Below are 13459 nucleotides of genomic sequence, written 5' to 3' on the forward strand. Positions count from 1 at the left end.
AGCGGAAGGCCGGACCCACTGCTCATCTCGGACGACGCGCTCATTGCGAGCATCAACCCGCTCGACCCGCTCGACGTCGAGCGCCCCGAGCCCCCGTCGACGGTGCTCCGGGCGCTAGCGCCCAGCGCGCTGCTCTCGACCGCCATCACCTCCTCGTCTCTGACCACTCGGGCAGCCACCACGACCGCCCGACCCATTGGCAAGACACTCGCACTGTCCCAACGGACAGGCGAGCTTAAGTTCACGACGATCTAGCTGAGCTGTTGCCAGTTCAGCTAGGAGCGCCCGACAACTCTGCGCGTGGTACAAGACCGCCGCCTCCTTCCTCTCCTAGGCCTCGAAATCCACCCGGGAGTTCTCCACCCGACCCTCGCACCTCTCCTCTCGAATTTGGCGACCTTTACTCGACCACCTGCGGCTCTGGCGACACGCAACAAAGCCGCGCGGCCTAGGACTCGCACGATGCGCGTGCAAGTCCAGCGCCGAGCAACAAGGCCGCGCAGACCACCGAGAATGCGGCGCAAGTGACGCAGAAGGAGGAAGAGGAGAAGGAGAGGAAGTGAGAGCAGTGGGAAGGGCGCGGGGCGAGCAGAGAAAACGAGCACGAAGGCTCGCAAACCACAGGTATGCCCTCACTGGCCGTCTCCGCCTCGCCTTCTCGACTCCCAGTGTCCGCGCCAGTAGGCGTATCGACGATCGCGAAGCTCGTCGTGCGTCCTGCTGGCCACGAAGACGGCACTTTTGCCTTCCGGGACGACTTACGGTCGTACTCGTTGATACACACACGGTAGCACGGCGGACGCGCGAAGCTGCACGTCTGACGTGCCCGTAAGTTCCTTGCTACTGCCCGCGCCAGCAGGTGTACCAACGAGCTCATAAATACCCGTGGTACGCTCTGCTGGCCACAAGTTTGGCGTTTCCGCCTTCCGAGACGACTCCTACATCGTACCCACTACCTTGCACGGCAGCGCGTCGGACGCGCAAAGCTGCACGTCTGACGTGCCTGTTCCATGGCCATTGCCTGCGCCAGCAGGCGTAACGACGAACAAGAATTCTGTCGCGCGCTCTGCTGGCCACGAATACGATGTTCCCGTCTTCCGGGACGACCTCACTGTCGTACCCGACGCCCCGCAGGGCAACACGTCGGACGTGCCCCGTCATTCTACGAACCGCCGCACAGTGGGTACATCGACCCTACTACTCGATGTACATACTGTCGACGAGAACGACGCTGCGCCCGGTGTACTTGCAAACGTACCCGGCGCACTCGTCAACCGCTCATGCGCGTGTGACGGCACCGGGGTACACTCCACCATGGTGGACCCGGCTTTCACGTCAACGGCTGCAGTACTTGCCTTGGAAGGCAACACAACAAACAGTGAGTTCGTTATGTGCTTTCCCGGCGTCGACGAGATACTGGGCCCATGCAGCAGCACGCCTATCGTGCTTGCTGCACCGAACTCGCGAGGCAGCGCGTCTGGGCGGCCTCCCAGCTCCACCTGGCGTCTCCCTGTATACCTATACCGCCGCACACGGCGGATACGTCGAGCTCGTCGCTCGATGCATTCCCTGTTGCTTTCCCTGGGGGCATGCACAATGCGCGTTTGTCCGTGCTCGGATCCTGCCCACTCCTGTCTCGACTTCTCCGACTCTGCCGCCCACACCGGCACATGGAACAATGAGCACCGAGCTCGCTGCGCCCGGTGTTAGCGACCTTGCGGAGCCACCAAATACGTCCGACGGCCTCGCTAACGAGCCCAGCGCCGCCACGACCCACGACGGTGATCGGCGCGCAATCCAGCGCGACCGGCATGTCTTATCCTTCTATTGCAACACACATAGTACGCAGCGGCGGATGCCCAGCACTGCACATCCGACGTGTCCAGTTCATCTATGGTTGACTGTCGCATAGTATGTCCGGCATCATCCCGCCATGGTAGTGCAGCCAACCGCTGTTGACACTCACTGCGCGATCAGCATCTGCCACCATTGCGAAATACGCTCCCTGAAGACGCGGAACGTCCTCGTCCACGCCTTGCCACGTCGCTTCGCATCTGCTTCGCGTCTCTCCGACTCGCACAACTCTTGGACGCGCAGCGCTGGCTGTTTGGCGCATGTGGATCGGCGGAGCTATTGTGGCTGGATGCGGATGAGCGCGGGTTCAAGAAGAGGCTGGAGAATTGGCTGTGGCGCGGGTTCCGGTTCTTGCTAGTCTCTCGCTGCGTCAGGTGATATATCATGTACCTCGGGTGCGTTGGGGTCACCGTGACGCGAACCACGACTCAGACGCTGCGGCTCTCTCCCGCACATCCGCTTGCTGGCGCGCCCGCTTGCTCTTTTCTCTAGTTCTCCGCTTATATGCGCCTGCGGACAGACTATGCGAGCTTGTCGTTTTGTCTGGCGCACAGATCGTTGCAAGCTGCCAGGTGCCTGGAGCCCTATTTCGACGGGCGGCGAAGATCCTCTTCCGACCAACTTGGCGATATTCAACCCAGTATCTACCCGCCGCTGCCCCCGCCTCTTGTTGCAGTGCATCATGCAGTTTAGAGCCTCTAACTCTCTCTGCATGTAGGGCATACTTGTGGCTGTGACTCATAACAGGGGCTCCCGAGTCGGGGCTTCGCAGGCGCTCTACACTTGCTCTACACGTCTTACCACGCGCGCTCCGGCTGTTCCTGACCTCAACAGATCGTGACAGAAGGTTGTGAATGAACTGCCCGGTTTGGGAGTGCATGGAAGGGCGGAACTGACGACATGGTCACGGCACCGGTGAGTGTATGCGCCTCTTACGTCCACTATTCGTACAGAGCCACGCTTCCCCTCGACGTGCGCAGTGCATACGCCCACCAAAAGAGACATTTGCGGTACCGGCCGTGCGGTCATAATGCGAACGGTGATGCTGTGATGTTCCCTGGTAGGGGCGAGGGGCCTTTGAAGAGAGATCGCTCTGCTATTTGCGGCGTTTGCACGACGAAGAGCGGTCGCGGATGATGTCCCTTTGAGATGCATCTACGACGGACATTCTACACGTCGATCGGAGGCGTCTTGAATATATCGTCAGGCGATCTCGAGCACCGCAGACTGGCAGACCACCACCTCTCGAGTCTTCTGTGGCGTCGACGCGAGTACCAGTCATGAAGACTGGTATGAACATACCGGTCCTAGATGAATAGACCGCCAGTTTGCGCAGAAAGACGTATCACATCGTGGACCGGGTATTTCCCTCACGAGGACGTCAAATGATGCTGGTGCCTGTTCCTCGCAGCTTTCTCGGGTGGCGACTCATTCCTTGCCCAACCTCAAAGACGAGTCGAGACCTGATGTACAGTGATTCCATCCTCGGTTCTTTGCGCCGGATTTCATTCTCTGTTTGACGCGTACGCTACTGCTGATCGCATGTAGGGTCTCCGTCTGACGACTCTGTCGCGGACCCGCGGACAGACATCGTGTTCAATGTCTGTGAGGGTACACTGCCCTCACGAGACGAGCTCAATTGTTATTGGGCCTCTTTTTTTGTACGTTGTCGACTTTCAACTACGTTGACTGCCGACTTCTTTTGCCCGCTTTACGAGGTGGCGGGACTGACCCACGTGCCACCAATACCCGCTTGCCGTCAACTGTTACTACGGCCGACGCATGCACTTCCCTGTCAGCCACATGTCAACTTGCGGGACATACAAATCGACTTTGACGGGTCGGGTCCGCTTTTCACGGAACACAGACATGTTCCTAATCTCCGGGCATGGCACCTGGCGGCCTGGCCTGCCTTCCATTCGGCCCAGGCGTTGTGTGAGAGATTTGCGATTTGAAGTGGTGCGTCATCCATTTGATGTCGTGGCGGGACACCGAGGGACGTTTCGGCGAGCAGCGTGCTACTGCATCGTCGGGCTCCCGTGAAGCATGTCCAGAGTGGGATGTTGCACCCAGGAAGTGAACTCTACGACTGATGGAGCCGCTCGCCTCCAGTCGTCGCCGGATGATGTCTCAGTGTCCGCGAAACCACTGTTAGGTCTGTCCCGAGAATAAGAGGGCGATTCGTCGTCTTCCTCGGTTGTTTGAAGTTAGCTACTCACGTCGTCATTGGAGCGACTGTCTAAGGGTACCTGTCGGCTTCGTCTAAGTCAGGCTGTGTGCGCTGGATCCAGAGCAGGAGCCCAATGTGCACTTCGGAGAACGCGCAAGGCGTAGAGATGTGCAATAGGATTCCATTCGAAAAATCTGAAAGCGGATTACTGGTGTCGAGCAGCGATATTATGTTGACATGCACGAAGGCACTGCAACTTTTAACCCTCGGTCGGAGTGAAAAGAAAGCGTCGGCGAAGATGACTGGGCATTCGTGCTTTTAACATGTACATTGAACCCTGTGAAAGGCGAGTGCTATGTTAGCGCATGTATCTATGCTCACGAGCGGTCAACTTAAGACAGAGATATTCTCGTTCATCAGCGCTCGTACCAATCGTGCAGTGAGCATCACTGCTCTGCCTTCCTTCAATACCATTGTTGCCTCTGACGACACCTACACTCAGCTCGGTCAAATGCGTGCGGACAGAATGCGAAGCGAGCCGGGTGGCATACACTCATATAGGCTGGCCGTACTACACGATATTTCAGTCATGGTGAGTCGAGACAGTCGTGTGTGCTTCGCAAGCCGTGCGAGGCAGACTAGTATGACGCTCCGTACTTGGGGGAGAACGGAACCTTTCATGGTGGATGGAGATAGCGGTTCGAGATCATGTGCGACAGCATGCATTCGGGAAGGAAAGCATTGAGCGGAGTAGCGAGACGAGATCATTGCGACGGCGCGCAACAGGATTCGAGTTGAACATGCAGAGGTCGAAATCGGATGACTGAGTAATGATGGTGGATCGGGGCACGGGGAGATACTCGACGTAGCATGCCATGTTGAAAACTAGAAGCCATGGGAAGTACTACATCCATTGGCGAATGTGCATTGATTAGAGCACGACATCTGAGAGGTAGGTACTATTGCATCTCGGACACATGTTTCTTTACGCTCACGAGAAGGCACAGGCTTATGTGTACGAATGCAAGTGCTTCGAACGACGTCCTACAACAGGAATGCCCTCGCGCGGTCCCAGATGAACTCCTACGTTCATGGTCAGGTGTTTTCTGCCACTGCGAAGTTGCTGTGCAGTGCTTCTTTCTCTGGAAAACCCGGTTGTGTCTCGCCACACTTACAACAGTACTCAGCTCGGTCGGCAACACGTGGGTAACCTCCTGAGCGACTCCTTGCAAGCGGGGCTACGCATAATGCATGAACGCCAACATAAAGTCTGACTGTGGTACCAGCTGTCAACTCGGCCTCGACTGCACGCCTCCCTCTGCCAACTTCGGTGCTTCGGTCGGTCTCTCCGTCAGATTGATTGGTCCTGCCACTATGCTGAGCCACCACTCTGCGCATTCCGCTGCACTGACTCGCAATAAGGAGGACTAGGAGGTTCCGTGAGCGTAGGTCGTCAAGCCGATTTGCGTCGTCACCGCATCCGAGGCGCACGTCCGTCGCTCGGCTGAGAAGCTCGGCCGGATTGCACGGTAGTGAGTCATCGCTATGAATTCGACCTAATCGTCACTTAGTTTCCAGTCCGCGTTGCAGGAGATTCTACGCACCCCGCTTGGGGGCCACGGCGAGACGTCTCGGTTCCTGTTGATATGCGAGCCTCTCGTGAGTATTCCGCAAATATCGGTGCTGTCCTAATATTCGCCGTTGCCGAGCAAGTGTTCCTACATTTGGATCGTCACCCAGCTTGGCCAAGACTTGCGGATTGGGATCGCAGGTGCGTGGTTTTGTCTGTCGACCTCGGTCTGTCGCGGGCAGCAGACACGACGCTGACCGACAAACACGAACGGTAGCTTGACGAGGGGTGTAGGAGGTGCTCAGGGTCAATGGCGGAGCCGCAGAGCGGTGTGGATACGAGGTGCGTCGTTGCTTCTGAACCCTAGGATCCAGCCCGACGCTTGCCCCTGGACACGGGACGGAATGGTCTTTGCGTCTCCGTTGTGTGCCTCCGAACGACCCGTGGCTGGCACCGCTACCGAGGGATCTCGCACGAGGGAAATCCAGGCGTGATCGCCACGCGAAGTCGGGAGGATTCGTGTTCGTCCTTTCACGCGCACACGTCGCCTCGCCATGTCAATAGGAGGAGTGTTCAATATATCTATTCGTCGCGACACTATGTACATCACCTCCGTACCTACAGCAATCACGGGAGCGACACGCCGGTCGTCCGCTGTCGTACCCGTCGTGTACGCGACGAAAGTGCTCGCCTCGCGGAACATCCAACAAGTGCACAGACACTTCCCTGAGTGTCTGTGCACATCGATGCCGACGTCGGAGACGGGCATCGTGGCATGCCCGCCGGCACCGATCACACCACACGCGATGCCGTGCATGTACCCGCCGGTCCCGCCTCCGTTGCTCACCGCCGTCCCTAGCTCCCCGCCGTCCTTAGCTCCCCGCCGTCCTAGCTCCCCGCTCACTGCCCGCGTCGTGATGAAGCCGCTCCCCGCTCCCCGCTCCCTCAGCGTACATTCCACCGAGCGAGTACGTATCCGAGAAGTGCGGGTGACGACACTCACCTGACTATTCCTCGCCGCGAACATGGAACGCCATCCGCGGCGCACACCGAACGCGAGAAGCACGTCAGACGGTGAATGGAGGACGTCCGCACAGTATCGTACGATGCCTCCACCCAGTCTACAGCCCGTCCTGATCGCGTCCTCCCTGAGAAGCCCGAGACGTGCCGTCACGCGCCCAGTCCGTCGTCAACTGCAACGGGACAAGCCCGACGTACATAGCGTCGTCCACGTCGTCCATCCTGCCATGCGCCGGTGATCAGTGCACCGAGAGATACTCGCCGACAGCCCACCACTTACCGCCGAGAGTACACGTTCCCCGCCTGCTCGGGTAGCGCAGGAACATCCGCAGCGCACGTCCGATTCACGCGTAGGTGCGGCCATCGAGCTGTGTCCGAATCGAGTCCGTGCATGCGTCCGTCTGTGTCTGTGGCGCTGACGGCACGCCAGGCGAGTCGCCACCTCGCTTCCGCGGCCACGATGCACGATCCGGATCCGAGTCCGAGCAGCGCAGTGAACTGCCTGCCGTCGTAGTGACAGAGACCACGGGTGGGCGAGGTGGAACAGCTCACCGATAGGCTGCTCTCCCGCCGCAGCTTCAGGCTCGCCCTTCATCGTGAGATGCGCCGAGTGGCGGGAGCACTGGCAGACGAGCTCACTGCGTAGGCAGTCCGGTTCAACGCGTCCGTGCATGCGTCCGAGATGCTGACAGCGCTTGCGTCCATGCCAGCCAGGCGCGCCGCCACGCTCCGGCTCCCGTCGCTTCGCGGACATGTGCACGATGAGGACGCGCAGCGTCCCAGAAGGGCGACGGCGATTTGGCCGCTGTCATCATGCTGACGAACGGTCGTGCGAGGTATAAAGGCGAGGCCTGTGGATGGGTGGAAGGCCATTGGTGAGTTGCGTTTCCGACCGCGTCGAACGGGCGAGTACTGACTTTATTCTCGCAGCGGCGCAGATGCGCTCGCCGGGTGCGCGTGCCATAGCGACGGGCTGCGTGTGGTGGTGGTCGTGTACGGTGTCCAGGTCGTCGGTACTCGAGCTGAAGGGCGAAGGTAAGCCTTCTTGAGGTTCAGGCGGTCTTGAAGTTTGCTGACGACGGGTGGTCTGCTGCAGCTGTGTCCTCGCGGGATGCGTTCGTCCACTACGTGCGTCGGGAACACTCGCGGCCGACGAGCGAGCGAGCGAGCTTGTCTGGGTGCTGTAGGTGTAGAGTAGTGAGCACGAGTTTCTTGTAGTTGCAAAGGAGAGGGTGTACGTACGTAGTTTCGCGCAGGGGGCCTTGCGATGTATTGGGACGTGTCACCTGCACGTCGCATGAAGGAGCGTATCTGCTGCCATTGCTGCAGGCGGGCAGGAGACCGCGGGAGGTCATCGTGCAGAAGGCGGTCTTCCCGATGCGTGCGAGTAACGAGGCCGTCGCGGGAGTACTGTTCGCGTGTGATCGGTAGAGGATTGGTCGTCGTAGGCAGCGACTGCGAGATGTCCGTAATCTCGTACAGATGCGCGAACGCCGTCTCGCGCGTTGCGCGGGGCGTGTTGTCGACGCAGCTATATGACCGCGTTGCGCGGGCATGGCCCTGTGTTAAGACTGAGAGGATGAGCATGCCGTGGAGTTGGAAGCATGACGAGCGATGGCTGCGATGCGCACGTTCGATGGATGTATGCTGTGTGGTGCTACTCACTGGCGAGAGGCGCGGAGAGCAGCGCGGGCGCTTAGTGAGCAGCGCCGCAGAACGGCGTGCAGCGAGCGATCCGGTGCACGAAGTTGGCCCAACGTGTGAGAGGAGCATGGTGCGATGATGGAGCACCGCGTGGCAGTGCGCTTGTAGGGCACAAGTGGCAGGATGGGGGCGGGGGAAGGCGAAACCAAGTCGGGGACGGGAGTGTAGGAGGCGAGTTATCTCGATGAATGCGCGTGATAGATGTCGAAAAAGAGAAACTGGCCTGTGTGAGCCGAAAAACGCAGTGAACGGGGGCGTTGGGGGTACCGGCAGAAGCGTCTCGGTCGCGCGCGTGGTCAGGGCAGTGGAGGGCGCGGCGGAGGAACGGCGGCGGCGGCGAGGAAGACAGAGCACGGGTGGGAGAACACAGGGAGGAGGGCGAGAGCATGGTAGCAGAGCACCGAGACAGACGGCGGTGCAAAGGGGCCAACTGGGCGTGTAGGGCGGACGCGAGTGTGGTCGAAGGGGAGACGTGTCGGTTCAAGTCCTGATCGCTGTGGCTGCGCGGATCGGAGATGGCGATCTGACGCCGATGAGGCAGGCGAGGCACGAGCAATCGTCGAGCATAAGTAGGCGGGCAACGCTTCTCTCGTTGCGCGTCCACGTCCGAACTCCAGCGAAAGCTATCCGGAGCGCGCGGAGGTATTGAAATCATTTTCTACTCTGCTCACGGGACTATTCTACGCGATGAAATCAGGAGGATAAGACGGCGTAGATCCAGTGTATGTAATACAATGTAGTGTCTTCATGAGGCTCCTCCGCCCTCAGCGACATGAAGTAGAATAAGCAAACAGACGACTTGAAGCGGCCGGGAACTTCGTCCAGCCAGACCCGAAAGGCCCGGAAGGAGCTGCTGAACACATCTCCACATGCTGCGCAGTCCTTGACGACGTTACGCGCGTACGGAGACTCGTTCCCCGACACTGTAATGTGGTCAATGCGGACAAGTCGTGTGTACGACGTCATCAAACTCACGTTTCCCGGTGTTGAATCCCACTCCACCTGTCTTTCGCAGCGAGCGCATCGCCTAAGTGACATTGTCAGTGGTACTACGGGATAGTAATGTGGGCGGCGCCCACCTCAAATAACATCCCGCCCGTCTTCCTCGAACAGATCCTCCACGTACCGCTCTAAGTCCATCGCCTGCTGCTCCGTCGACGCCCAAACTGCCATGTACCATACTAAAGGAGCGCCCTGCTGCGCGCTCGACACCTTCGACGCCGTCACTAACAGGCCGGTGCGCTTCACGTACGCCTCGTAGTGCACCCTGAAAGATTCAGTAATGGAACCTAGAATGAAAGAAAAGGCAACGTACCACGGGTGAGGCTTCATGTCCTCGACGATCCACCGTATGCTAGCCAATGCGTCGTGAGGCGCGAGCGAGCGGGGCATGGCAGGCGCATCCTCGCTGGGCCGGACGTAGGAAGGCGGCGCGAGTGCATCCAACGGGAGAGCCGCCGTCTCGTATGCGGGCGGCGGCGGGTATTGCGGGGGTGCGCGCCGCGCGGACCGACGGATTGCGGGGTTTCGGCGGAGCTCAGCGCCCGCAGCCGGTGCGACTCCAAGCGCGGAGTGAGCGACGTCAGTGGCGGGAGTCCCTGGGGTGTCGGCGTGGCCGGCCGCAGGAGCTATCGAAGTGGCGGCGGCCAGAGCAAGCGGGGCGGTATCGTGCGAGACGGGGTGGAGCGATGGACGGATACGAGCGCCGCGTGGGGCGGGACGAGGGGAGGCGGGGGCTGAGCTCGAGGAGTCGGTCATGGGCGAGATGTTGCGTTGGGGACGTGGGAGAAGCGGCGGTCGCCCTGCAAGTTTAAGTGGTAGAATGAGGAGGCGCGCAGCCCCAGGGTACTCGCGATCACGTGTTTCCCGATCGACAGGTATGATGGATCCACGGGAAAATCAAGGGTTTCAAATTGCGCGCGGTTGCGGCGCATTGCACTGCGCGGCCGCGCGGTGCTCGCGGGGGAGTCGAACCCGCCATTCTTTGCGCGGGATCGCGCAAACTGGAATGCCATTGGTGGGGCAAACATCGGCCCACAGGCAGTAAAACGCCGGCGGGGCGGCGGATCGCTCGCGGGATGGCTGGGGCGCCAAATGGGCGCTCCCTCGCTGCGCTGTGGATCGCCCGGCCGCCCGCCGTCACCGCCTGCGGCAACGCGGGCCCTGTCTCGGTTACGTCCCCATCGCAATCGGTCACACGCTCTGTTCGCAGCACGACGAAGCCCGTTCAAAACGGGCAGTGAGAAAGCGCCGGCCACCAACGTGACATTGGCTGCGCCATTTCGCACTGGCGCAGCCAATGTCGGCTAGCGAATGACATCGCAACTAGCCGACGCCCGCTCCCCGAGGACCATTGGCATAGCCGACGTTGGGCGGTCGATCAACACTGCGGCTGCGCTCGGTCGGCGTTCGGTGGCCTGCGAGGCATGCTCTCTTATGAGTTTTGAGCGTGCCCACTTGGGCTGCTAATTCTAATCGAGCCTGCCCATCTCGGATGCACCCGTGGTCACCTCAGCACAAGAGGTTGATCGGCCAATGCCGGCTTGCCGATGGTACTCGTTGTATCCGACCTTCAATGCTCAATGATGATTCTGTGTACGAACGTCGTTTGCGCACGGGTAGATCTGAGAAGGGGGGACGCCGCGGTACGCCATAAATATACAGCCCTCGAACACCCGATGCGCATGGGTTCAGCCGGGGAGGATCGCCAATGCTCATAGTAAGGAATAGAGGCGCCATATGTACACATTAGTACCGTCAACGCTTAATAGGCCATCGGCCGATCCAATGACTATCGTACCAGCCGATCGCCGGCTGTCCCAGCACCAAGCCCAGACGACGCCCATCGGCCGACGTCGGTGTGCCAATGAGCCCGCGGCTTGTGCATCGTCGGTTAGCCAGGTCTCATTGGCATATCCGCTGAGTGGGCTCAGTGAACTGGGTGAGTCAGGCAAAGTCGCACAGCTTGAGCAGTTCGCCCAGTGGGGCATCACGGCGGAAGGTGCGTCCACTCATCTGCACATCGCGCCCAACGTCAATCAGGGCTCATGTGGCTGGAAGACGCCCTTGCTCGCTTCCAAACCGGTGAGCGGTTCGCGCGGTATGTACCGACAGTCGACTGGTACGCGCTCGAGCGCACGCCGTGCATGCCCCTTCTCGGACGACACCTCCTATCTACTTCCGTTGACGCGGGTCTGGGCTCGTCAGCCACTGGCCCCGGGGCGAGTGGTGTGGGGGCGGCAGACGAAGGGAGGCGACGTGGGCACGCGGATGGCGGCAATCGTACGCGGGGTGCTGGGCGTCGCTGCGGAGGACTTCTCGCCGGAGACGCCGTTCACAGCGTATGGCGTTAGCTCGCTGTCCGCACCTTGTCGTACCAGTATAACTTGTCGTACCAGCGCGCGTCGTGTCTGTATGTACCTGCACTTGTTGGGCAAACGTGCGCCGGGGCTGTCTCTGTCGTGTCACGGCACTAGGCTCCATCCACTCGTTCTTGATGGGCATTCCCGGAGTCGAGGTGAAAAGCAGGGTGCTCACCTGACTCGCTGGCCCTGCTGGACGCAGCCCATGTTCCTCCCTGCATCTTAACCTTTCGCTAAGAGCGTCGCTGGGGCTTGTTGCAGTTGCGTACAGCGCGATCTTGGTCGACTCATTGGTCCGATGTACGCGCCGTCTCTCGCGAACAGGTCCACCTGTGTGTACTGGAGGTCAGCGGCGGGCAAGCGAGAGCGAAGCAGAGTCTCAGTCACTGAGGGAGGAGGGGACTCGAGAGGCGAGAGAAAGTCCGGCGAGCGCGCGTGACGTGTCGTGGCTGAAGCGCTTAGCACTTCTCACGACAAGCCATATTCTCTGCCCCTCCCCATTCTCTGTCCCTCCCATTCTCCGTCTCTCCCCGTCTCTTTCGACTCGAACGCACCGCTTGCCTGGCTCTGGTAAGCCGCAGCACGATCATGTGGGCTCGAATTCACGCACCGCGCATGAAGGACTCGGACCGGTTCTGAGCGACAGGATCATTGCGCCGAGCGCGACAAGAGCGGAACGAAGAGGCAAGGGTAGCATGAGAGGAAGGCGAAGAAACACAGTTATGAGCACCTAGGAAGACTGTGGGAAGGCTCGACGGTATGTTCGTGGTATTTACTACCCTTCTCGTTCGCTCACAAGCCGCGACGCACTTGTTGAAGTTGCGCGTCAACCTGGCGGTTAGTTGCTCTCTCTCGCCTACCTACAAGCGTGTTACCAACCAGCTTGTCCACCCATCTGCCCTCTTGCATGCTCGCCTGCCTGCCTGCCATCTGTCACGCCCCCGCCTGTCTGGTCACTGGTCAGAGTCGCCCCCTCTTGCACACTCGCTCTCGCATCCGACTCTCTCTGCCCTACTCTGCCAATGGGGCCTGTTATCTCGCTTGCCTTGCCTCGCCCGCATACTTGTGCTTTCAGCCTTCCGCCTTCTTGCATGCTCACTCTCTCGGCTTCTCGTTCCCTCCCTGCCTTGCTCTCGCGCGTCCTCTCGACCTCACTCTCGACCACTACCGTCGTCTCAATGGCTCAATTTTTCATACGCTCACTCTCTCGCTCGCCCGTGCGCTCGCCCATCTTTGCTTTCACCTGCTCACTCGGTGGCTCATCGGCTCTCTGGCTCACCCACTGGCTCTCGCCTGATCACCTACTCTCGCTGCTCTCGCCTGACCACCTGCTCTCACATACCCCTGCATCATCTCACCCGCGCAACCTCTCGCTCGCGCGACCTCTCGTCCGTGCAATCTCTCGTCCGTGCAATCTCTCGTCCGCTCAACCTCTCGCCTGTGCACTCTCTCGCTCGCACACCGTCTCGCTCGCACACCCTCCCGCCTGCACTCTTGCTCGCGCATCTGCTCGCCCGCTCGCTAGTCCACACCCGCGCAAAACTCTTACCCGCTCTGGTGGGCCTGTATACATGCGGGTACGAGTACAATAGGGATTGATGCGAGTAGTATATATCACGAGTACTACCAATGAGTCGTGTTGGCTGTATTTGTATTGTATTGGATCATTGACAGTACATTATAATGCATCATGTTTTTTCGCACCTATGTGTCTGTGGAATGCGCTGCGAACATTAAGAATAAAGACAATGGTTCATCTAATAGTGAGGAACCCTGCCC

The 13459-nt window shown here is 59.8% G+C and overlaps 4 protein-coding genes across 4 annotated transcripts; all 4 read left to right on the forward strand.

Annotated features, from left to right (window-relative positions):
- Window positions 1-981: 981 nt before the first annotated feature.
- B0H18DRAFT_36147 (uncharacterized protein) lies at window positions 982-2086 on the forward strand. The gene has a single exon (XM_048037766.1). It carries the CDS (start codon window positions 1085-1087, stop codon window positions 1910-1912), a length of 828 nt encoding a protein of 275 aa, XP_047888280.1. The 5' UTR covers window positions 982-1084; the 3' UTR covers window positions 1913-2086.
- A 4419-nt stretch (window positions 2087-6505) lies between these two features.
- B0H18DRAFT_1034545 (uncharacterized protein) lies at window positions 6506-7188 on the forward strand. The gene is made up of 2 exons (XM_048030253.1): window positions 6506-6836; window positions 6895-7188. Exons 1-2 carry the CDS (start codon window positions 6620-6622, stop codon window positions 6927-6929), a joined length of 252 nt encoding a protein of 83 aa, XP_047888281.1. The 5' UTR covers window positions 6506-6619; the 3' UTR covers window positions 6930-7188.
- A 4362-nt stretch (window positions 7189-11550) lies between these two features.
- B0H18DRAFT_1034549 (uncharacterized protein) lies at window positions 11551-12179 on the forward strand. Its single transcript, XM_048030254.1, has 2 exons — window positions 11551-11804; window positions 11856-12179. Exons 1-2 carry the CDS (start codon window positions 11589-11591, stop codon window positions 11904-11906), a joined length of 267 nt encoding a protein of 88 aa, XP_047888282.1. The 5' UTR covers window positions 11551-11588; the 3' UTR covers window positions 11907-12179.
- Window positions 12180-12400: 221 nt separating this feature from the next.
- B0H18DRAFT_1034557 (uncharacterized protein) lies at window positions 12401-13385 on the forward strand. Its single transcript, XM_048030255.1, has 3 exons — window positions 12401-12437; window positions 12500-12517; window positions 12645-13385. The coding sequence occupies exon 3, from the start codon at window positions 12703-12705 to the stop codon at window positions 13270-13272; it is 570 nt and encodes a 189-aa protein (XP_047888283.1). The 5' UTR covers window positions 12401-12437; window positions 12500-12517; window positions 12645-12702; the 3' UTR covers window positions 13273-13385.
- The last annotated feature ends 74 nt before the right edge of the window (window positions 13386-13459 follow it).

Source organism: Fomitopsis serialis (assembly GCF_022376445.1).
Source record: "Fomitopsis serialis strain Sig1Antser10 chromosome Unknown B0H18scaffold_102, whole genome shotgun sequence".
Lineage (NCBI taxonomy): Eukaryota > Fungi > Basidiomycota > Agaricomycetes > Polyporales > Fomitopsidaceae > Fomitopsis > Fomitopsis serialis.